Source organism: Wyeomyia smithii, chromosome 1 (assembly GCF_029784165.1).
Source record: "Wyeomyia smithii strain HCP4-BCI-WySm-NY-G18 chromosome 1, ASM2978416v1, whole genome shotgun sequence".
Classification (NCBI taxonomy): domain Eukaryota; kingdom Metazoa; phylum Arthropoda; class Insecta; order Diptera; family Culicidae; genus Wyeomyia; species Wyeomyia smithii.
This window is the reverse complement of record NC_073694.1, coordinates 156615187-156640468: the sequence shown is the minus strand read 5'-3', so window position 1 is coordinate 156640468 and position 25282 is coordinate 156615187. Positions and strand designations below refer to the sequence as shown.

The following is a 25282-nucleotide window of genomic DNA, read 5'->3' as shown; positions in this document are numbered from 1 at the left end:
AAGGCACATTTGACTCTATATAAAAAGAAATTTCTGAAAACATAAAAAAAGCAAAGCCTTGGTGCTACATTCCGTATCGGAATTCAACCTTCTGTTTTACTATTCACAGACTTCGCAGCCGACTGTTAAGTGTACAGGACAATTGCGGGGCTAGCGCTACGATCCTACTGACACTACCCGCCTCTCCCGAGCCGGGACTCGACCATACAACGACTGGCTTGTTAGGCCAGCATCGTACCTCGAGACCAGCTGAGAGATTTCTGAAAACATATAATTTTTTATATTTGAGTGAATTCAATTTTAAAACATGACCAAAAACAACAATATTTTTATTTATTATCCATGTAAAATCACACAGATAATTTTTTTTTTGAATTTTTTTCTGAATTTAAAAATGATTACCTTATTTTGTTTAGAAAGATCGAAAATCGATCAACTGGTTCAAAAGTTATGAATTTTTGAAAACAAAATACATCGAATGAAATCGTTTTTATAGTCACCCTATTTCGAAGCTATAGGACCACTTGGACATGTTTTCTTGCATCAATCAAATAACTCAGTTAAAGAATCTCGTAACCAGTACAGTATGTGTTATTAATTGATGGATAATAGCACTACGAATCGGTGCTATTAAATAAGTAAAAGTGTTACTATTTCAGTTTAACAAAAACAAAAACAACTTTTATTGGTTCAATTTATGTGACAAAATAATAGAACCATTTTGCAAAATATAAGCTCTGGAATGATTCAGGTCAAAGTTCTTGATCGAATGTTAATATTTTGATGTATATCCCTTATTTCTGATAACCTCCCGAAAACTCTTCGGCATAGAATCGACCAATGCTTGACATGTACCAATGGGTATGGTATACCAAGCCTTTTGCACTTTTGACCACAGTTCTTCTTTGTTTCGTGATTTTGACGGGCCAATCGACTTCTTAACAGTCGACCACAAGTTTTCGATTGGGTTTCAATCCGGGGATTGAGCGGGCCATTCTAGCACGTCGATTTTCCTATCACAAAACCACCTTTTTACTGAGCGTGCAGTGTGTTTCGGATCGTTGTCTTGCATAAAAGTCCATTTAAGTGGCATATCCCACTCTGCATAGGAGAGCATGATAGTCTCTTATATCTCTGCGTACAGATATTGGTCCATTTTTTGCTTAATCCAAAATATAGGACCAACCAAATACCACGAGAAGCATCCCCAAACCATTATGTTTCCACCTTCATGCTTGAATGTTTGAGTGGTGTAGTTTGTTAAGCAATAGTACTTCTCGGGGGCTTCGTCCGACAAGATCTTGCTCAACAAGTCTTCGGCGAACGGTTCTCGAGCTGACTGACAAACCCAACTCCTGTTTTATGCTTGCTGCTGATTTGAAAGGATCGACATTCGAAAGCCGCTTGATTTGGCTATTCGCACTGCTAGTTGTTTTTCGTCGTCTTCCGGTCGGCAATCGCTGCTTTGGCGTTTTTAAAGCATTGAAAACCATAGTATTCGATTTTCCAATGGCATTAGTAATGTATCGCTGCGAATAGCCTTGTTTGCTTAGCCTTACGATTACTTTTCTTTCAGCTTCCGTTCGATGTGCTGCTCGACCCATCTTTCTCGGTTATTTTCTATCGGACTCTAGGTAAAAATAAAAAAAAGATTACTAAAGTCTCTTTTATATATCTTAGCTACTTTACCTATGAGAATAAATAGAATTACGCAACTAAACTCTGAAAATTTATTTTATAAACTGAAATCTGAAATTGTGGTCCTATTTTTATGTCCAACGGGTTTTTAACATGCTTGACTATTGTTTATTACTGGAGTCTATAACACAATCTCTTGTGTCGATGAAGCGGTATATGAAAACGTCAAACTAGTACCAGTGTTTGACATGTAGTGGCGCTTTGCTGCTTTTTGAAATGGCAGTTAAAAGGAGGTATTTGAATTTAGTATTTAAAGTGGTCTTATTGTTTCGTCCGTCACTGTATATCAATATTAACGGAACTACAACATTATATTGCACACTTATATCTACAAAGATAAAAGAGTTGGACAATTTTTGACAATTTTTCAATAAGCGCTTTATCATATGTAACAACTTTGTAGAAGAAATTTTTTCTCTCAAACATTTCTATTAAGATATAGACCCACATTTGCCCCTAAATTTGGTCTCAGGACCATTGTGTATTTTTTTCCATTATTGGCTTTTTCGATTCTTCAGAGATGTTTCGTAACCATTCTGAGCTGAATTCGTTCTGTTTCATTCTTTCAAGGCTTTCGAAGTATATTCAAATGATTCACGCTACATCCATAAGAGTTAATGCATTCTTAATTAAATTTGATATTGTTTTTTCTTAAATTGGATAGTTTTTCTGGTTTATGGTTGCTTTTCAAAATTATTAGATACTAATTTGAAATCAATGTTTAGATTTCTTATTTATTTTATCTTTAATTATTTAATTTTATTTATTGTTCAAGAGTTTCTTCGCCAGTTCGACTGTATTTTTCAAATCTGGAATTCATTTTTGAGGCAAAGTTTTCGTTGTTTTTCTGCTTTCGTAAGCCTCTTTAGTGCTTTTAGTTATTTCAGGGTGCATTTTTGTTTATTTTGCTCCCGGGTGTTCTAGCTTTTACTCGATCAGAGAGACAAAACAAAATTGTAGCAGAAGCTGTTAGTTTGTTATGCGAAAAACCTCTCAGGTTGTGTTTTAAATTTGATCCCGTTAGTTGTTGAAATAACAGAAATCATAACAAAAATATTCTACTCATATCAAACCCATATCAAACATTGTTACTAACGTATCAGCTTTCTAACAAAATTAGATAGCATGCAGAACAGTATAATAACAACCATTGTTAGAAACAACAGGTTTTGATAGAGACGAAAAAACTGTTAGATTTGTTTCAGAACAACTTCATTTCAGGATTTGTTTTTATAACTCATTCAGATTCAATTTTGTTTTCAAAGGCATATGAAAAAATACAAAATCGTATCAAGTTTTGTTATCTGTATCTCCTGTTGAAAGAATTTTGTAATTTTTTAGTTATGCTTTTCTGATCGGGTAGGAGCGCTTCAGTTAAATTGAAACTGTTCTGTTCTTTTGAACACTTTTGGTTATTGTGAGCAAACCTTGAAATCATGCACTTATATTTTTCTCAACTGCCTGGTGGGACTGGTTTTAGCTGAATTCGGAGTTATTCTGGTTTCTTTAGTAAATTTTCATGATTCATACTAGCTTGATGTATAAAATAAGATATAAAATTGCTTGAGCCCGTCCTCTTTTTCAAATTAACTCATTCTATCACCTACGGTGCCCCGCCTGTTTCGTTTAATTGAATATGCAACTTACATTGTCCGGTGGTGGCAAGAGCGGTAAAGTCAAGGGAGAGACAAATTCCCATTAATCTTGTGCTGGGCTTCAGTTTGCGGTAGGTCGAATTTATGGTCTGCTGCGTAATGGAAATTATGTGCGTTAGTGCCAGTCTGGCCTACCTGTTGATCTGGTAGCTGTAGTTGAGTATCCCAATGCAGAAGTGTTGGGATTGGGTTTATCCGGCGTCACCATTGCCTAGGTAGGGGTTATATCGAAACCTAAAACTGTTCTGCTCCACAATAAAACGGGGAAGAAGGCATAATTCGCTTAATTCCCAGCTTTGTAGAAACTAGAACCGACCCCAAGCAACAATTGAAACATAATAAAAAATAAATTGTGATCATTTGTTGCACTAATGAAATTCCGAGGTTTTAAGAAACATTTTTTGTTACTACGATGACATTGTAAAGAAACAAGCAACAACTAAAGTTGCATCGCTGCTTCAAAAATCTTCACATCAACAACGTAATTCGCGAGGTTGGATTTGTTGTTGAAACGTGTAAACGGCATTTGAAAACCTAACCTTCACTGAATAGATCTAGTGGGTGGAGCATACAGGTTGCCAACGTGATGCTTGCGAGATACAAAGAACAAACACACAAAAATACTTCTAAAAGTTGCTGTCATGTTCTGAAGCCATGTAACAGTAACTTTTGCTCGATCGTTCGCCTTATATTTGTTTTTGAGATGAGGTTATTTACTGCGTTGTAACTTTTGGGTGCTTGGACTAGAAGTCGTCCAAAAAGTGTGGGTCTCTAAACGAAATATGATAAAAGCAAAATTAAAAACTGGTAATGACCATTGCATTGGCATGATCAGGGAAGCAATATTTCACAGAAAACATGAATCGATGGAACTTCATATAATCAACGCGTCTCACTGTGCGACGCCTACCGAAACATCTCGAGAGCTCCTAGAGAAATTCAATTTCAACTTCAACAGACTGGATTTCAACCGGCCCATAGCTGCCGTGATACAAGCATCCCACGTCATCAGGTCAGGTCAAGATATAGATATATATTACAGTATCTGGTGATGCTCTTCAGTCGTAAGCAGCCTTCTAAAAATGTGATATGCTTTTGAAGATTTCCACAGTAATTATTTTGGCTCGACTGGGAAATTAAATTTCCGTACACCACGTGCATACAAACTATTATCTGTTTACACAGTGAGAATGGGAACATACTGCTGACCACAGAACAGAAAAACCAACATGGTCCAGCATTATTTGAAAAGTTTTCCTCGAACATCGTTCACCGGCATTGGGATTAAAAACTAGTAACCGAATTATTTGTCGGCTATGAATCTACGTCTACGTTAAGCTAAACTAGACAGAAGGTACGAATTTTGGATGTTTGATTCCCTGGACTATTAAGGACGTTATTATTTTTATACAATTCTTGCTCAAAACGCAGTAGAATTGTAGGAACCGCCATTTTATTCGCTTTCCAACGAATAAAAAGCCAGAAATCTTCAACATTGAAATGTAACTGGACTCCCACACCGGAAGGTTTTAACGTTGATGTACCGTCAGCCAAGAAGAACAGTCACAAATTTCGGATTTGGGTTACCTTCGGCGGCACACACAAACACTGCTGCTAGTGTAAAAATATTCGCTCCGGCAAACCCGGTGAAACCAAAAACCGACCGGCGACAGCCAGAAGCGGAGGGATCAAATTAAACATTAAACGAAACTGCACCGCAACTTTTCCACTTTCGGCCAGCCGGCTTGTGCGACCGACCCCACGCAACTGGGCTGATGTTTCGAAATTATTATGTTACTGCTTGGCAGCTCCAATTGTACACCGGGGAGCAAAAAATTAGGGCTGGGCAAGGTTTGGGGCTGACGACCAAAGTGAAACAAAGTTTTTAATGCTCGCGCAGAATGGTAGTTCAGGTTTTTCGAGCAGTTAGAACTACACGGCAAATACACCGGGGCTAATTAGGTAGAAATAGCAGAGAAATCCGTTTGCTATGAATTGAATCTTTTGAGAACCTTAATATAGTGTTGAAGGACAATTTAAGGAACTAACAAAAATCTTTTTTTTTGTAAGATGAAATTACAATCATGAATCAGAAATTAGAAATCAAGAATCAGATTTCGTGAAAGAGAAAACAGAAACCGGTTATCAATTTCCTGAAACGCAGCTTAATGAAAGTTTTTAATTCGTTAGAAATAATAAGTAAGTAACAGATCCCTTTGAGTTTAGTTACATTCACAACTCGCAGATATCACGGCACCGTATGGTCACTGTTTGAGCCCGAAAGCTTAAGGTTATTCTCGAATTTACGTTCGTTGCCCGAGTTAAACCAGCAGTCAGCAGCCTCTGCTGGGTCGGCTTCCTCTAACACGATACGGTAAGTCTATTATGAAAACCGGAACAGAGCTTGCTGCTGTGCTCTACGGAGCCAAGCTGGTTTAAGGATTCCCGCGATAGATGCATCTGGGTATGGCATGAGGAGCGAAGTTGAAAAAAAAAAAAACAAGTAACACCTACCTGCGGCAATGATATGAAACACGCAGGGCTGCCGCTGCTTGCCGATTCGGTTGGTGGCCACGCAGAGCAGCGTTCCGTAGTCCAGCTCGGTCATCGGTGTGTACGATACCACAGACGAGGTTCCTGCACGGTTGCCCAGTCGGTCAGTCGGTGTGAAATGTAACATTTCCGTGGTACGCGGTTACGCGGCAGAAGACACGCCATGCAGTGTGGCCAGCCCGGAAGGCGGATGTAGTGAGGATGTGTGGGAGAATATAAAAAAAATAGGGTGTTGGTGAGTTGAGTTGAGAATTTTACCATTCGTTATTCGGTTTGGTTTGGCGCGTTCGACGTTTTCATCCGTTGGTCGGTCGGCCAGTCGGTGCGCAGCGGTATTCCATCCAATAGCGTCGAAACTGGCATTAAAGAGCTATGTGTATATGTATATCAGGGGCACGAGAACAGAGTAAAGTGATTACAGCTGGTGAACGTGGATGTTGTGATCGGAACCCAATTAGCGGTGAATGAATGTCGTTTTTCGACGTTGATTGTAGACCTCTAATTAGCGGCAAAACTTTTTCGCATTTCGTTTCCAGACAGTCAAATCACATTTTTTCATACATGAGTTATGCGCTACAATTTATTTGATATTATCTGCTTGAATGAATTTATTGCATCATTTCACCTGTAAACGAATGTTACCGAAGGTCAGCCAAGAGCAGATGTTTTTCCAACTGGATAAAATTATGAAAGCTAAAAAGGCGGAGATTTTCATCTTATCGGAAAACAGAAAAAATTAAACTATAAAACATTGCTGCCGGGCTCGAAATATCGCCTTCTAGCAAAGCGAGCTCATTCCGCAAAAAAAAAAACGCTAGAAAAAAAAAAATAAAACAGAATGCCATTTTTCCTTTGGCCACCGTTGCGCACCGGCTGAAAATGACGTCCGTAATTACCTAGCCTTGAAATATGGCTCGCCTGTACGTCTATACTTTCCGCCGAATTGTTGAACGTCCATTTGAACTCGACGTCGGGCGGATTAGCGTCCACGATGCACCGGATCTCGGCGTTCTCCTGTTTGGCTACACCGTACACACGCTGCTGATTGGGGGCACAGGTCGGTGCATCTGCGAAAGGTTTTAAGAGTGGTTAGTGCAAAAGTGGTGGGGTAGAGAGAAAGAGGTGCACAAAATCCAGTCATAGGTTAACCGAGCAGTTACATATTGGTTGGGTGAAGTTCTGCTCTTTGGAAAAGCGTGCACGTACATGAAATGAGGGAAATAGTTGCTCCTCAAACATCTCAATAGCAAACAGCTGAAAGAAACTAAACCAAAGGTTACAAATTATCGTTGATTAGTTTCACAACTGCTAAATTGTTTCGAGTGTAAAGTATGTTCCAATTTTAACAGTGATTATTTTTGACGCCAAAACCATTTGTGTTCCATTTTATATACATTTGAAAGAAGTTTTCTTGAGAAAAAAATAAAATTACTATTTGAACTGGTTGTACGCAGTTGGAATACGATTCGAGTTTACATGAAATCATATCCCGGGGAGAGAAATCAGTTTCTGCATCGAAAAATGACATTAAAACACACATATTTTCGAGGAAGAGCATTGAAATGATGCATTAGAGGAATGGAAAATCCCTTCGCAGTCTTACTGAAAATTGCCACGATAACAAGTTTAATGGAAGCTCGTCGATTTTCTAGAACTCATTACTAAAAAAATTCAAAAATATCGAAATCCTTTTAATACCAGCCCAGCAGTGGAATACAATTCATTTATTACAACCTCAATTGGGATTCCAAACAAGCTTCCGTTATTGGCGTAACTGAGAGAAAAAATCTAAGGGGGAGGAGTCAAATTTTTTATGCGAAAAAAGTATATCAAGGATTTTTGCCTTTCTCCTGGAAAGGTGTAGCTATCATTTCTTTTACTTCTTGTATTCCTCGTGGAATCCGATTTCGGCCCTGCAGCAGTAACTGGAGGAAGTCGACAAAAAATACTCTTTTTCTTTCCTAGGCAATATTCGATTCGGGGTGATATGAATCGAAGTCCACAGTTGGTATCACTTCGGTGATTTCTCTTAATCAGAAGAACAAAATTTTGAACGATTTGGGAAAATGTCAGCTTATGGATTTTGACAGCTATTTGTTGATGAAATCAAAACGCGCGTCAATGAAGGCAGAGGAAGAGATAGAGAAGTGAGGCAAAAAAGAATAAATGCGTTGTTGAAGTAGATTCACAACAATTTTGGTGTGGTCGATAAAAGATATCAATATTATTTAGAAATTGAAATTAGGAATGAAAGAAGTCCTCTAGTGCCAACCGTACAATTTTGAGAAGCAAAATTAGTATTGGTATGATCAACTCGAGGAAGGGCTACAGAAATCCTAGAGGCGGCTATAGTTCCCCCTAGTCCCCCCTGTAGTTACGCCAATGGCTTCAGTGTATTCTTGAAGCGCCAGAACTTTTCAGCAAAATTCAACCCCCGTTAACCATCGACCTCTCCTGGGACCTGAACCAAAGCAGAACGAAATGTTTGACCTCGAATGTTAATTTATGAAAAGCGGTCAGCTATTTTCGTGAAACAGCAATACCGCTCATTATGTTTGGTACGAAATTTTATAAGAATAGGCTCAACCAACAGGAGGTTGATGATGTCTGTTTATAGTTTCAATATTTTGACACATCAAGATTTTTCGGCAAGTCAAACATCAAGCCCTGACAGTAATTTTGACGCCACAATTAGTGTTTTGTATTTTATCACTAAGTGGAGTTATTGTGGTAATCGCATTCCGATATGTTTAGGATTGTTTGAGGCCTCAAATTGAATCAATATAATCTTTTAATGAATCTGTACTATAATGTTCCCACTTTTTATACTTATAACGGTGAACGACTTAAAATAGATTTGAAAAGAATGAATAGATGAACTATCGATGTTTCTGAAATTCTTTAATAGATGATAATACACAAACTGTTGCGCTCACTAGTATAATTTATTAGCAGAATATAGCCGCGATGTCCTATTACCAATTCATAAATTTCATCCGTTCGTGCGTTAAATATCGGCAGACCAATGAGTAACGACTTCCAGCTAGTTTTGCTCTGATAATTTCTGTTCGAATGTATCATAATTAACAATTGTTAAGCACACATTCCCTTTCGGAAATCCAGATGAAAATTTTATTAGGTGCGCAATCAAGTTCTCGCTATTTTGTGACGTAAAACTACGTCTTTCAGTAAGATTCTCTCCCCTATGCAAAGCAGGATGTCAGCAGAAAGGGTCGTGACATGTTTCGAAATCCGACCATGTACATTTTTGTATATTTTGTATATTTTTGTAAATTTTACTATAATTTATCTGACAATAGTCTTAATAAATAACAAAAACCAGAGTCAAGTCTAAAACATTTTTGACTGGTTTAACCTATGCACAAACTTTCGTGATGACTCGCCGAATTCATTCAAAGCATCAACACTCAAAAAGATTCTGATTGCGGCGGCGATTGGCTCGTGAAAACCAAAGGATGTACGAAGGAATGCAGTTTGAAGTAGGCCAGTCGATCTGAGAGTACGTTGTGAAGCACGGAAGTTTAACTGGAACAGAAGCGACGGTGAATCGATCTCGTCATTCAAAATTTTGGCGACAAATACAGCTTGCTGAGTTTTCCTACGGCGTTCAAGTGTGTCAAGGCCAATTTATCGACAGCGATCAGGATACGGTGGAAGGTTTTCTGGATCACGCCAGGGCAGATCACGTTATTTTAATCGGGCGAATCTTTTTTGGACACGTTCTATCCTTAGACACCAAGATAGCTGCTGGGGAAACCAAATCATGCTGCAGTTTTCGAGGAGTGGTCGTATCAGTGAACAGTACATCGCTTTTAGACAGTGAGGATCTCTGAAGTCTCGGCCAATTTTCGTAAAAAATCCCTTTTTCTATGCCAATCACAAACCAGTTCCTATGACACCAGTCAACAAAAACATTTAGTAGAGCTTGTAAACGGCGACAATCGTCAATTGTGCGGACTACCAAGTACAACTTTCAGTCATCCACGTATACTAATTTACAACCGGTCTTCAACAGTAGCATAGCATCATTAAAGAAAAGCGCATAAAGTAAAGGCCCCAAGTTGCTGCCTTGCGGTACTCCCGATTTGTTAGTAAATTGCGACGAAACACTAAAACCAAATTTTACACGTAGAATCCTTCCACATAAATATGAGCTCAGCCATTCGACGAACGGACGTGATGCTCCAAGTCGTAAAATTTTACGCAATAATATGCAATGGTCAATACGATCGAAAGCTGCCTTCAGATCGGTGTATATGACGTCAATTTGTGCTCTTTGTTCCATTTGTGAGATACCCATTGATGTGAACTCTAGTAGGTTTGTACAAACTGAGTAATTTTTTGTAAATGTAATTCTTTGTATAGTGAAGCATAACGTCGTGTACTAGAATTTCGAACAGATTAGATCCTGCCGAAAGACTAGTGATACCACGATAATTCTTTACATTTTGTCGCTCACCAGATATTAGCACTGGAAACATAAACGACTGTTTCTAAGCCTCAGGAAATTTCCGTTGCTCGAACGATTTGTTTGGGATACAGCGAAGTGGATTTGCCAACACATTGGCACATCGACTGATAATTATGGCGGGGAGTTTAAGAACGCTTTAGTTTCTTTTGTAATTTTGTTGATTGGCTCAAAAAAAGAAATTTCAGCTTAACCGGATATGGATTAGGGGTGCCTCAAAGCGATCAAGGTTGTGAAATTTTGACCATTGAAAATCTACCAAGGAGGGAGTACATGAAATTAATAAATTCGATTTTTTCCGAGGTCGAATAATTAAAAATGCAAGAATCCAAAAAATATTAGACTGAACCCGTATTTTGGGCACCCCAAGTACTGTTCTCAAGCTGTAAAAACTATGTATCAGCTGACCAACACGGGTTCTACCCCAAACGATCCGTTTCCACGAATCTGGTTCAGTTTACTTCATACTGCCTACGTAATATTGATGCCGGTTCTCAGGTTGACGCAATATATACTGGTCTAGAAGCTGCTTTCGATAGAGTTGATCATGGCATATTGCTTCTAAAATTAAGTAAACTTGGTATCTCCGCTGATCTTATTAGTTGGTTCAGGTCATATCTCACGGACAGGCGGCTTTGTGTCAAAATCGGATCCGTATCATCTAAAAGCTTCTCCAACATGTCAGGCGTACCACAAGGAAGGAACCTCGGTCCACTTCTGTTCTCAATATTTATCAATGAGCTGTCGATTTTACTGCCACCGGGATGTCGGCTCTTTTATGCGGATGATGTCAAATTATACATAACTGCGAAACGCATCGATGATTGTCATGTGCTCCAACAATGGATCAACATTTTCGAAGAATGGTGCTCGAGAAATCTTCTAACGATTAGCATCAATAAATGCAATGCAATAACGTTACATCGAAAACTGAACCCAATCACTTACAACTACAGCATTTTCAACCAACCTCTTGTACGAGTTGACCACATTCGAGACTTGGGAGTAATACTCGATTCTGGACTCTCATTTCACCTTCATTACGACAAAATTATTACTAAAGCCAACAGACAGCTTGGATTTATGTTTAAAATATGTAACGAATTTTGCGATCCTCACTGTACGCGGTCGCTGTACTGTGCTTAAGTGCGCTAGATTTTAGAGTCCAATGCAGTTGTGTGGTGCCTATATCAGCACACTTGGAAAAACAGATTCGAATCAGTGCAGAAGAAATTCGTAAAATACGCTCTTCGACGTGTACCATGGCGAGATACAGTGAGCTGGCCACTATATGAACACCGGTGTAACCTGTTGGGTCTAAACACACTAGAACACAGGAGATTCGTTGCTCAGGCTGTTTTTGTCGAAAAACTACTGAAGGGAGACGCTGATTCTGAGCAAATTCTGACACAACTTGATTTTTACGCACCAGAAAGGACTCTACGGCAGCGGGGTTTTCTTTCTCTCGATTCCCGGCGTACGGAATACGGTCGCCATGAGCCGATCCGTTTTATGGCTACCAGCGCTAATGAGGTCTACCACCTCTACGATTTTAACTTCTCTAATGCGGCATTTAAACGAAAACTTCTGAATAGAGGGCGAGAACTTCAATGACGAGAATTTTACGAAATTAACTTTAATATTAGTGATAGATTTATACTGACTGACCAATCAACATGTAACTTGTTCGTTTTTTTTTTGTATTAGTTCTTGATTATATTTTTTCAATGTTTTTGTAGGGTAAGAAAAGATATGAGGTTTTTTTGCCTTTTTGAGTAACAAACTGTGACTCAAAAGGGCTTTTCCTCATCACGAAAAATTCATTAAGGGGGGACTCTGGGAAGTTGAAAAATAATGAATTTTCGTGATATTTTTTTCGGATGTTTAGAGAAAGGTGAGGTGTTCGGGCATTTCGGCTATGGATTAAGGTATATTTGAAGATGTATTTTGTGTACCGTGGGTGCAAACAAAGTGAGGATTACGCTGTAAGCAGCGTTTCTGTCGAAACCATGTTTTTTCAACTGGTGGTAAATTTTTCTCAGCATCTACTGAACCGATTTTGCTGTATTTTTTTTAACATGTAAAATGGATTATCTAACTTGTTACGTAGCCGTTTTTTGATATGAAAATTCATGATTTTTCGACCTTATAGAGTAGGGTCCCCCTTAAGGCATATTCAGCCAGATGAAAACATCAAATAGATAAATAAATAAATAAATAAATAAATATAAGAAATGGGAATTGCTTAATTATTCATCTCATTAAGCCGATATTCACGAAGAATGCACGGATTAAACACCAAATTTTCACGAAATCATTGAACAAATAAACAAAATACGCTTACGTGCTCTAACGGAATCGCCCAGCATTGTATTTTAGTGAACTTAGCAAGATTTCTTATGAATTTAGTAAAACAAACCATTTTTCGCAACGTTTTTATATCCATCTCAAAACGATAATCACTGCTCAATTATCCTAGGTATCCGCTGTAGTTGTTTACGTGCGAAATTGGTAACCTTGATAACCACTGCAGTGCTGTCGGTTTATGTCAATTATGTCGGAATAATTCAACATTTTCAGTATGATTTTTTTCGTATTAACAAAAACTGATTTGGCAATTTTGGATTTTCTAGAATGCAGTGAAAACAGATGAAAATACATAAAGTTGAAGTTTAAATTTGTAAAAATTCATCTCATATATTTTCGCTTTTTGAAGCTTGATTTTGAAAATTTGGGGTGAACATTTTAAAGATTAAAGTTTTCTAGTGTAGTGAGTGATTTTGTTTAGTGATTATAAAAAATTATTGATAAAAAAGTGGTCCGCTAGTGATGGAAAAACTTTGGTTTGCTGCTGAACGAGTCCCGTTGTAGCCGGATAAAACAATGCGCGGATTTTGTTTGCTGAGGTAGGTGATTGGAATAAATGAATTTTTAAGTGCAGATTCCCGACTATATTATCAAATTTAGAGCTTTTAAGCGAGTTTTCGAGAATTCTACTTAATGAGAAATCTAAAGTGAACTATGAAGAATCCATTCCATGGATAAGTAGATTGGTTTAGTTAGAAAATCTGCGATTTTCCTGTTTCAATTGTGTTTTCATGTTGTATAAGATGAATATATGGGCTGAGATGAGGAATAGTTCCTCTATAGCTTCCAAAATGACTCACAACTCGCTCCTAACCACATGTATATTACTCTAATGTTTATTAGGCATCTCAAACTTGATTTTTCATTAAGGTGGTGCATTTTTTGTTTACCAAGGTGGTTCCAAAATTTATAAAAATGAAATTTAAGGTGACTTAGTGGAACAAATGTCCATACTTATTTGCCTGTTCGACATTTATTTAATTTATTTCTTTGATTATAGAATATCACAGTCGTTCGTCATTCAAACCAATGGACCGATTAGTTTGCCTAAGGGTGGTGGCAATAACGTGAGATTTAATGACATTGGAAAGGAAACAAAAGCAATTAAACCGAAAATGATCGCATATTTACTGCTATTAATAGGAACACTTTCTTGGAGAAAGTTTTTTTTCTTGTTTTGACTGTGAAACATGATATTCATATACTATACTAGCTGGCCTGGCAAACTTCGTCTCGCCTATTTTCGTGTTTAATTTAAAAAATTTAAACATTGCAAATTAATTGATCCTTTGTGATTTGTTTATATCGTTTTAAGAGATTGGTTTTATTGGAATGACAACATCCTCGACTTTTGAGACTCTTGAGTGTTATTCCGGTTTAAGAAACACCCATATTGGGGGTTATTTGGTCATTTTCGGCTGTTTTTCAGAAACGGGAAGTCGCCATTTAGGAATTCAAAATGACATTTGGAGACAATTTCTGGCCTCTGAGCGTCATTCTGGTTAAAGAAACACCCATGTTGGGTGGTATTTGGTTATTTTCGGCTGTGTTCCAGACACCAGCTGTTTGCCAGACACCGGAAGTCGCCATCTTTGAATTTAAAATGGTGTCTGTGATCGATTTTCAGCTTCTGTGCATTATTCTGGTTCCAGAGTTACTCATATTGGATGGAAATCGGCCATTTTTGGCTGTTTCCAGAAACCGGAAGTTGCCATCTTACAATTTAAATGTTGTGTGAAATCGATTCGTGACTTCAGTGCATCATTACGATTCCAGAAATACCCATATTGGGTGGTATTTGGTCATTTTCCGCTGTTCTTCAGAAACCGGAAGACGCCATCTTAGATTTCAAAATGGCTCCTGTTCATCGACTCGATCATTTTGGGCTGTTTTTCGGAAATCTGGTTGAAATATCTGTTAAGTTTGTATTGTAGACCTCCGTCCCCTTCCGGGGAGTGTCAAACCAAAATAGAAATTTTTGTTCGATATGTATAATAGCCCTCCCATCCAGAAATGGGAGGGGTGTCGAACCACTATTAAAATATTTTTTGCTTCCAAAAACCTTCACATGCCAAATATGGTTTCATTTACCTGATTAGTTCTTGAGTTGTGAAGAAATTTGGGTTTTCATTTGTATGAGCCCTCTCTTCCAGAAAAGAGAGGGGTGCCGAACCACCATGAAAATTTTTCTTGCTCTCAAAATCCTCAACTTATTAAATTTTGTTCCATTTCCTTGATTATTTCTTGAGATGTGCAGAAACTTGTGTTTCATTTGTGGAAATCCCCTCCCTTCCAGAGGAAGGAGGTGTGTAAAAACATTATGGACATGTTTGTTACCTCAAAAAACATTCACCAGCCAAATTTGATTTCATTTATTTGGTTGTTTTTCGAGATGTGCAGGTATTTGTTTATCATTTGTATGGAACCCCTCCCTTACAGAAGAGGGAGGGGTGCCGAACCATTATTGACATAATTGTTACCTTTAAAAATATTCACATGACAAATTTGGTTGTATTCGGTTGATTGGTTCTCGAGCTGTGTGAAATTTGTATTTCATTTGTAAGAGGGAGGGGTGTCAAACCATTATGGATATATTTATTACCCGTAAAAATATCCACCTGCCAAATATGGTTTCATTTACTTTGTTAGTTCTCAAGATGTGCAGGAATTTGTGTTTCATTCGTATGGGACTCCTCCCTCGCAGAAAAGGGAGGGGTCTCGAACTATCTTAATCACCTTTCCGGCCCCTGAAACCTATATATATACAAAATTTCACGCCGATCGGTTGAGTAGTTTCCAAGCCCATATGAATCAGACAGATAGACAGACAGAGCTGCATTTTTATATGTTTAGATTTTTCACCAAAATAGTTCCAGGGAAAATATTCGGACAAACGAATCATTATCGAATTATTAAGCAGTGCAAATGAAATCACAAGGGTAATCTTTGAGAAACAGTAGTTGCTATTTCTACGAAATTTAGTGGAAAAGCATCTGACAACTTACCCACTTACATAAAAAACCTTTCTTAACCCTCCATTACAAAGGTTGTTGTATTTTGTACAAAGCTCTGTGTAATTTCCCATGTATATATACTATGGTGGCATGTCGAATTTCAAAAACCGACCATGTTCATTTTATTTATGGGTAAATAAAATCATCTGTTCAAAATTTCAGCTCAATCGGACATGGTTTAGGAGTGCCTCAAAGCGCTCAAAGTTGTGATTTTTCGACTCTCGAAAATCTACCAAGGGGGGAGTACAGGAAATTGAGAAAATCGATATTTTTTTGGGATCCCAAATGTCTTAAAAATCATGAAACGACGAGATCAGGTGTTATCTCGAAAAAAAAAAATTGATCGAAAATCGACCTTCTGAGACTTAGCCGTTTTCAGGGCAACCGAAGGTTTAATCTTCTAAATATATAAAAATGCAGCTCTGTCTGTCTGATCCATATAGGCTTGGAAACTACTAAACCGATCGGCGTGAAATTTTGCAAATAGGGGTTTTAGGGGCCGAGAAAGGTGACTAAGATAGTTCGAGACACCTCCCTCTTCTGGAAGGGAGGTGTCCCATACAAATGAAACACAAATTTATGCACATTTCGAAAACTAACCACGGAAATGGAACCAAATTTGGTTGGTGGATGTTTTAATATTACGACAAAATTTGAATTTTATATGATTTTCCAAAATAACAGCGTTTAAAGTTTAGACGGCAGGGTTTGGCACCATTGGTTCCAGTTTTTGAAAAAAAAGCTTCCAAATGCATCTAGTCTGATCTTGCGCAGAGTTGCGCAGAATACGTTTTTGTCGAGGAGAAAAAAACGGGTTTTTAGCAAATATCGGATTTTAAAATTGTAAACTTGAATATGAAAATCCCCTGGTGTCTAAGATGCATATTTCCATGCAAAAATAATATAAAATTTGAGCTCAGCGACCCAAAATTATATAAAAACCATGTATTTTCCTTGATTTAAAGACATTTTTCAGCTTGACCACCATATGTATGGAGTCGCCCCACGCCCCCGGATGATGGGAAGGACTATCTCAACCTAGTAGTATCTGGTAGAAGCAACGGTAGCTGTAACAAGACACTCGATGAGTCTGCTTTCGGTTCAAACGGATCATCATACTAGCAGATGGTGGGACACAGACGGTCACTTCCCCCGAAGAAGCTTTGACTTGTTTTCCATCCAGGTAATCAAAATGTGCGGGCCGCCTATTTGTCATTGTGAGATATAAGAGTCTGCTTCTGCTCGAACAAATCATTTTACTAGTGGATGCTGCATAATTCAGCAACATCAATTGAGGTCTGCAGTAGCGGGAAGTAGCAACAGTAGCCAGCTGTGGCACTGGTGGTTGCAGCGGCAATTATTCCGGTGAAGTTCTACGATTTTGGCGACGACACAAGCTTCCTGGGTCCTGACAATAATAATCTATCTTCCGTGTCTAGTTTTCAGTGTGAGAACAGCTTCCTATTGTGTTGTTGGAGGGGAAACTTTATATTTAAATTTAGTTAACTTATTCAAAGTACTGGCAATCGTTGGTTAAAACTTTGTAACAATTTTCAAGCCTTTTTTCAGGCCCTCCACGAATTAAACTATTTTTTGAAGTCTTCATATGAGTCCAACTGCCGATTAGCCAGACCATGTACCATTGAACGGTACAAGTAATGATCTGATCTGATGGTGTAATATCTGAGGAATATTACGAGTGAGGTAGTATTTCCCATTTGAACGTTTATATATGAGCTTCAACGACTTTGGCAGTATGAGGCGAGCGTTGTCATGTATTAAAGTCAATTTTTTGGGACCCCCCACATAGTGCCAAGCTGAATTCCATCATTTAAAGTCTACACGTGTTTTTTCCTAAAGTTGCTGTTGCATCCGTCACGATGCGATGAAGAAAACCCCTTCTTTTTTTGTCGTTGGAGCAGTTGTTCACAGACGAAAATACAACGCTCATCGTCCCTTGCCTTCAAATTATGAGGAACTCAAGTTCCTTGTTTTTGATTCATCCCTAAAGCATACAGTGTGCTTTGAAATGGCTTGGCGGGTAGCTCCTAATACTGAGGTAAGCTGTTTCTGCGTTTGGCATTGAACCCCATCGAGTAATTCCTCCAATTCAGTTTCGAATATTTTGGTACTTACTTAACGTGGACAGTTGTTAACATCGAAATTAGCGTTTTTGAAGTGCCGGAGCTATTCAAGGAACTTTATTGCACTTAGAGTAGTATTTCCGTGAACTTTTTCAACTCTAGATGCGCTTAAGCTGCCGTCTTATTTGAATGAAATGAGAAAAGTAACACTTCCCGCAAATGACGATTATTTGACACAAATTCAGACATTTTCGTATAACTTAAAGTACAAGACGCAATAAAAAAATTACTTAGTAGTGAAGTTTGTGATTAATGGTAACATTTCAATTGATATTTTCATAAGTAGAAAATTCACTTTCTCATTTTTTACTTGTAGAACTTATAGAAGTGCCATGCAGAAGCAGACAGGTTTCAGAGGTAAAGAGAACCTCTTGATAGCTATCATGATTCGTTATACTTCATTACAAAATATACGACAATCAATGCTCAGACTCTATATGTCAAATACAAAGCAAAGCAAAGCCTTGGTGCTACATTCCGTATCGGAGCTCGTTTACTATACACAGACTTCGCAGCCGGTTGTTAGTGTACACGCAAAAGTTCAAGTCTTGTACAATCAATGTGTCTTCCCGATTCGCACGAATTTTGCACTGAAATCACACAATAAATGTGTGAAATGCATAACCCAACATTTGTACTGCAAATACATTGACATAGATTGAAATCAGAATTTATATCATGTACATGAGAATTGTGATGTTCTGGTAAACTTCAGTTTCGGGCGAACGGTCATTTTGGGGCGCTCGAAAAATCGTGCTTAATTTTTGTGCGCTGGTTCATATGAACGACTTGCTCATCCCTAATAATACTCTGCAGCCAAAACAACCCCCAGCGATTCATGCAAAAAGCAAAACTTCCCGGAAAACACGATTATTTGACACAAAATCGGACAGTAAAATCATTCACGTGTCGGAGCAGTTTGCTTACTTTTATCTTATATTGGTTCATCACTTTTTAGATATGTCGAAATCGACCAGCACTTACTGCTAGCGCCATCTATCGACAAAGGGCAAGTACTTAATTTCGCACTAGGGTGTACCCAAAAAACAATGTTGCAAAAGTCAAGGTGCTCAACCCTTAATTGGAAGATAATGTTATTTATAGAAATTTTGTATAACATTTCGACTTTCCAATAAATTGCTTCCAGGTTGCCCAAACGTATGAAAAAAAAACTTGTTCAAGCTTTTTTGCACTTTTCGCCATTCTGTTTGATTCCCACATTTTTTGTATACTTTTTTATTTTTGTAAAATATTTTTGAATATTTTGCTTGGTTTAGTTCAGCATCGCATTCAGTTATTTGACTCAAAGAGCCTATTGAATATCGCAAATAAGTAAATTTTGTCCATGATTTTTAGATGAAACCCCTCAACACACATAACGAAAAAATTTTGGTCAAGAACTGAAATTTTTACTTCAAAGCGACAAAATTATGACGAAAGTTTGCATAAGAAAGATCGTTGGTATCTTATCGGGGGCTGAGGTATTGGGATTTTTATATGTGATGAAAAACTAAGCATTTTTACAAATTTCTAGAGATTAAAAATATCAATTTTCAAAAAAAAAAAAAGAATATTTATAGATGGCTGATAACTTAGTAGAAGGTTTAAAAACTATAAAAAATCTAGGAGTGTACTTTGACGCAGATTTTGTTTTAGTGGTTGTCTCTTTTCACCAATTTGCAATAGGTGGTAAGCCTCGCTTCACTAATTGGTTCAGGTGAGCTTTAAAATTGAATCGTACAATTTAGCAGAGTTTTTTGGAAATAAATCTTGACTGGTTTGGAAAATTAAAGAAATGTAATCACTCACACATCACGTTCAGCGGAAAGACCGGACTGCTGCCTTCGCCTTCCGCGTTGAATCCAACACAGGAATAGTTGCCGGCCGTCGTACGAGAGACTCCCTGCAGCACCAACGAGTGATTGCTGACGATTACACCCTGTGAGATGTTGTGCGGTAGTGTTTTATTCTGTTGTCCAATATCATCCGAGCAATTCCAACAAGAAGTATGAAAAAAATACACGTTAATTTTATGTTTTTTGTGAGTTCGACTCCTAACTTACGTTATGTTTCCATTCGACTTTGTAGACAGCCGGATGAGCTGTCACGATGCAGTCGAAGTAAACGTCGGTGCCTTCTCGGATGGAATCCGGGTCCAAGGAGCTGCCCAAGCGCACGAAAGCATCAGGAACATCTGCGAATGGAAATGAGTGGAAAATTCCAATAACGAAAGAAAAAAAAAACGGTTATCGACACTGCCAGAGCGAATAGATCGAGATGATTTCGTTTATTGCAAACTTCGTTGCGGTTAAATCGCCCTATGCAAATCGAATCCCATGGTTGAATTCATCGTACCGTTTTTACCGTAGCAGGAAAAGTGCGGAGCAAGCGCACCGTGTAATTCTATCGTAATCTGCTTTCCAGTTGAGCACGGTGGATCTGGTAAATTGCCGGTGGCAAAAGATTATCCAGTGCCGTAGTGCTCAACGTTCAACACACACACCGCATGCAGCAGTCATGTACTCTGTCGGTAATTGGTTCGAAATAATATTGTCGGCATTATTCACACCGATATTGTTGCGATTTCGTTCTAATGGGAATTATCGTTCGAGCGCCGCTGGCGCTGGCGGCGCTTTGCTTAAATATGCATACACTTTACGCAGTCGTGTAAATTTTAATTAAGATTGATCGCCATTCAGCACGAATAAGTGCTTGATTTTCATCGGTTGAAACCTCGATTGTTATAATGTCTAGGAGGGACGAAGTCAAGACACTTGAGCAGTTGATAGGGTTTGATAACACAATGCAACAATTTTTTACCTTGGCCTCTATGAATGATTTTTTGATGTAGTTTGATCAAAATAAATTTTCTCGCGTTTAAACCAATTTCATCTTAAGGTGCAATAATGGCACCATTTTGATTTTTTTTTGGAAATCGGAAATCTTCGCTGTTTTTTCGAGGCCATTATGTTACAAAGCCAAATATCAAAATTCTAAGAGGTTGTCCTTCTATTAGCATCTTTCTACCCATCTTGAAAAAAAACAGATCTTAAATCGGACAAAAACTGAGCTCAATCGGTGTTTCTACCAAAACGCTTTTGGCATGGTTTTAGTATTTTTCACAAAGCGAAATATGATTAAGTATGTATGAGCACCCGATTTTAGTTCAGTTTTTTTGAAGATGGGTAAAAAATGCTTATATGTGGACAAACTCTTAGAGTTTTGATATTAGGTTTTAAAACAAAATGTCGTCGTAACAACATCGAAAATTCCCAATTTCTCCAAAATTCTAAATGGCGCCACTGTTGCCCCTCAAGCGACAATGTGTTCAAACTCGGGGAAATTTGGTTTTGCGTCAAAATACATGAATACATGAAAAAATCATACAGAGAAATCATACTGATTGAAATCATACATAGCAATCATACTCATCAGTGACGGAACGTCCGACAGTATAAAATTAGTTATTCTCTGTGACTGCTCAGACGTTGTTCATTCGTCATACATAACATTTTAACAGTGGAAAACTGTTGTCCAAATCAATGCACTCAAATCATGTGACTCACAAAGTGCTTGGAAACCCAACAAATTATTAAACTGGTCGACAGAAGCAAAAAAAAGGCTCTAGAGTTCAAACTGGAACAAAATACTGACTAACACCGACAACCTAAGCTGTGCGTACGCAAATCTCCTACTCTCGATCAAAGATCGAAGAGAGATGAGGAATGCGTCGTCAAAAAAGAGTAAAACCGAACACACAACTTTAAATAAAACCCCCTCAACACAAAAACAAACACAACCCCCTCATCGCACACCATCTTTTGACAGTTGAACCCAAATAGCAGCCGCTAATTATCAAAATAAACCATTTGATTAAAGTGTTAGAGTAGATTTAAAAAGTGAGAATAGAGCTAGAATAAATGTTTCAGACGCAGTGCAATTCCCCCCCCCCAAGGTGGTTACATTCCATAATCCCCAAGGTATCGACGAACCCGTGGTTCAAGGGGTTGGATGTAGGTCGGGATTTCATTTGCGTGATGTCCCGGCTTATGTCCAATCACTATAGATTTGACGCGCATCTCCGTCGTGTTGGGCTCGGGGAGAGTGGTATCTGTGCCTGTGGTGAAGGTTATCACGACATAGAGCACGTTGTTTGGTCATGCCCTGTACACCGTGACGCCAGGTCTAGATTAATAGCTTCCCTGCAGGCCGAAGGTAGGCAGCCGGCTGTTCCTGTTCGTGATGTCTTGGCGAGCCGTGACCTATCCTACATGTCCCTTAAATACGTTTTCCTGAAATCCATCCACGCCTCAGTTTAGTCCTATCCCTTTCCGCCTACATCCAACCAAACGACAACAACACGTTAAGACCCCGGATCCGGAAACAGCAATCAGACCCGCACGATACTCTCAAGGCCCGATGGAAACAACCCAATATGCCAGTCCGTAATATCTTGGCCCAGCAGCGGAACAAATTTAATATGCTGCTTACCTATGGCAATGAAAACCATCAAACAGCAAACCTGTGCTTTTAATGCAAAATATTCTAGCTTTAAGTTAGATTTAGTTTCAGCTCGTAGTCGGCAGCGAGGATAAAAAATTTGCTTTTAGTTATTAAGATACTTTAGAAAGTAAGCTACCAGATATAATTGGCGCCGTTAAACATTGAATTGTATTTGTGCCGTGTCAAATAAACTATAGATGAAGAAAAAAAAAATTCGCCCCCCCCCCTCCTTTCGAACCTGACTTTCACACGTAGGATATTTCTGTAACTGTACAAGCTGATGTAATTTATGTCTGAATAAATTTTAAAATAGGCCCTGATAAAGATCCCAACCAACCGGATCGAAACGTTGGCGATGACCTCATAGAGATCAGCGCTGTTTTTATTGAGACTGCTGAGTCGAAACAAAAACAAAATAAAAGCTTATACCTTTTTAATCATTCCTATGAATTTTGGTGATCCTAGAAGTAAGCTCAGGAGTGTTTCAAAAAGCCGCAGAGTAAGTGCTCGCCTTACTTAGAGTAACCTTCATTTAAGTCTCTGGAGACTTGTGCATATTCGAGGCGTTTAGTTGCAGCAAAATTCACAGGAACGACTACAAAACTATGATATATATTTTTTTTGTTCCAGTTTGAGGTCTAGAGCAAACTTCTTTCGCTTTTGTCTACCAGTTGTCAACACAATTGTCCCCTAGAATTCAAACTGGGAAGAAAAAATTGAAAAATTATAGCTTTTAAACCGTTCCCGTTAATATTGGTACCTTAAGTCAGCTAGGAAGTGTGTAAAATCTTAAAAGGCTTAAATGACACGCTTCCGCGCTGGCTTGGGGTGCCACAATGCACAAGAATGGTTGGGAAAGTTGTAATTTTTTTTATATTTTTCCAGTTCTAGCTCCAGGACAAAACTTGTATTGACCAGTGTAACATTGCAAGCGAAGGCTTACAGCGTCACTATCGTCTGACGATTTTGAATTGAAAATGTTAGGCCCTGAGTGAGACTAGACTCCACAATTTCTATTCTTCGTTTAGATATGTACGTTATCGGTATTCGGTATACAGGTCAGACTCTATTATCCGGAACATCAAAAAAAAATTTTATTCCGGATAATCGAGTTTTCCGGATATTCGAATCACACAGAAAATACTGATATTTTGCGATTAACGAACATAAAATGAATATGGGTCATTCCATACGAAGGGACCATGGAAAAACACAAACTTGGACACGACCATCCCAGATTTTGCTCATAGTTGGGAGAAGCATTCATCTACTGTCTCTTTGGAAAAATCCCAATTTTAGTGTCGATTGGAAAACCCCCCGCTATCCAGGACCCCCCTCTTTATTGCAAAGTCGCGCAATTTTTGTCAAAAATCTCTTTTTTTTTCTTACAATTCATAGACGTGAGATGTCCGAAAAATACTGTGGAGGCCCCTTATCACTTCGTGGTAATATGAGCCAATCTCGAGATATAGCATTTTTACGAAAACAGTTCTGAATTTCGTAATTAATTTTTCGTAAAAATGTTATATTTCAAGATTGGCTCATATTACCACGAAGTGGTAAGTGCTTCTGACGTAGAATTCTCTGAGAAACACGATGAAACCATCAAATTTGAAATTGAATTAGCTGCATTTGCCGAAAAATGCAAATTTAGTTTTGCAATACAAAAATAATCCATCTGGCAATACTTCCGGTCAAAAATAATATTTTTTCTGGATTCCTTGATTTATTTTCTTCAAAATTCACCTATCACTATTTTCCGAGTGTCTCACGTCTATAAATTGTAAAAAAATAATTACGAAGTTTACAACTTTTTTCGTAAAAATGTTTTATCTCGAGATTGGCTCATATTACCTTAGGATGATAGTTGTTTCTCATGTGAAATTTTCCAAGAAACACGATAAAATTATCAAATTCAAAACAAAATTGACTGCATTTGCCGAAAAATGTAAATTTAATTTTCAAATACAAAAATTATTTATTTGGCAACACTTCCGGTCAAAACCTATATTTTTTCTGGATTCCTTGGTTTATTTTCTTCAAAAATCATATCAGTGATTTTCGGACATCTTACGTCTATGCATTGTTTTCCAAATAAATAGTAGATGAATAATTCCCCCAACTTTGAACAAAATCTGTGATGGTCGTGTCCAAGTTTGTGCTTTTTCGTGGTCACTTCGTATGGAATGACCCATATTTCTTTTCTTCATTTTTGATGCAGTGGCGTAATAAAAAGTTAATTTCTGAGGCGAAAAGGGGTAATATTAAGAAGCAAAAAAAAAATTTGACATTGATTATTTTTACTTAATTCGAACAGGTCCCAAACATGCCGAAAATGACTTAAATGGTAACAAATATGCCAGAAGGGATGGTAATGGCAAAATTTCGGAATACAAATTGAAAAAGGACACAAAAATAATAAAATTCCGGATAATCGAGTCTAAAGTTCCGGATAATCGAATTGCGGATAATCGAGCCCGACCTGTATCTTAATTCATTTTGCTCTCCCACTTTTTGCCCTAGGACGTTCAAGACGAAGTCCAAGTCCAAGTCCAAGTCCAAGTCCAAGTCCAAGTCCAAGTCCAAGTCCAAGTCCAAGTCCAAGTCCAAGTCCAAGTCCAAGTCCAAGTCCAAGTCCAAGTCCAAGTCCAAGTCCAAGTCCAAGTCCAAGTCCAAGTCCAAGTCCAAGTCCAAGTCCAAGTCCAAGTCCAAGTCCAAGTCCAAGTCCAAGTCCAAGTCCAAGTCCAAGTCCAAGTCCAAGTTCAAGTCCAAGTTCAAGTCCAAGTCCAAGTCCAAGTCAAGTTTAAAAACAAGTCCTAATTCCAAATCCAAGCTAGCTTCAGTTTAAGCTCAAATTAT

The 25282-nt window shown here is 38.2% G+C and overlaps 1 protein-coding gene across 2 annotated transcripts in view; it reads right to left on the bottom strand.

The window, feature by feature from the left end:
* LOC129728542 (hemicentin-1) overlaps positions 1–25282 on the bottom strand; it is a 612544-nt gene that overhangs the window by 72981 nt on the left and 514281 nt on the right. For both annotated transcript variants that reach the window (XM_055686987.1, XM_055686989.1), the window contains exons 8-11: positions 19984–20114; positions 19730–19889; positions 6803–6973; positions 5868–5990 (exon numbers count right to left, since the gene is read on the bottom strand). In XM_055686987.1, the coding sequence (XP_055542962.1) occupies positions 5868–5990; positions 6803–6973; positions 19730–19889; positions 19984–20114 (585 nt within the window). The remainder of the gene's footprint in view (positions 1–5867; positions 5991–6802; positions 6974–19729; positions 19890–19983; positions 20115–25282) is intronic.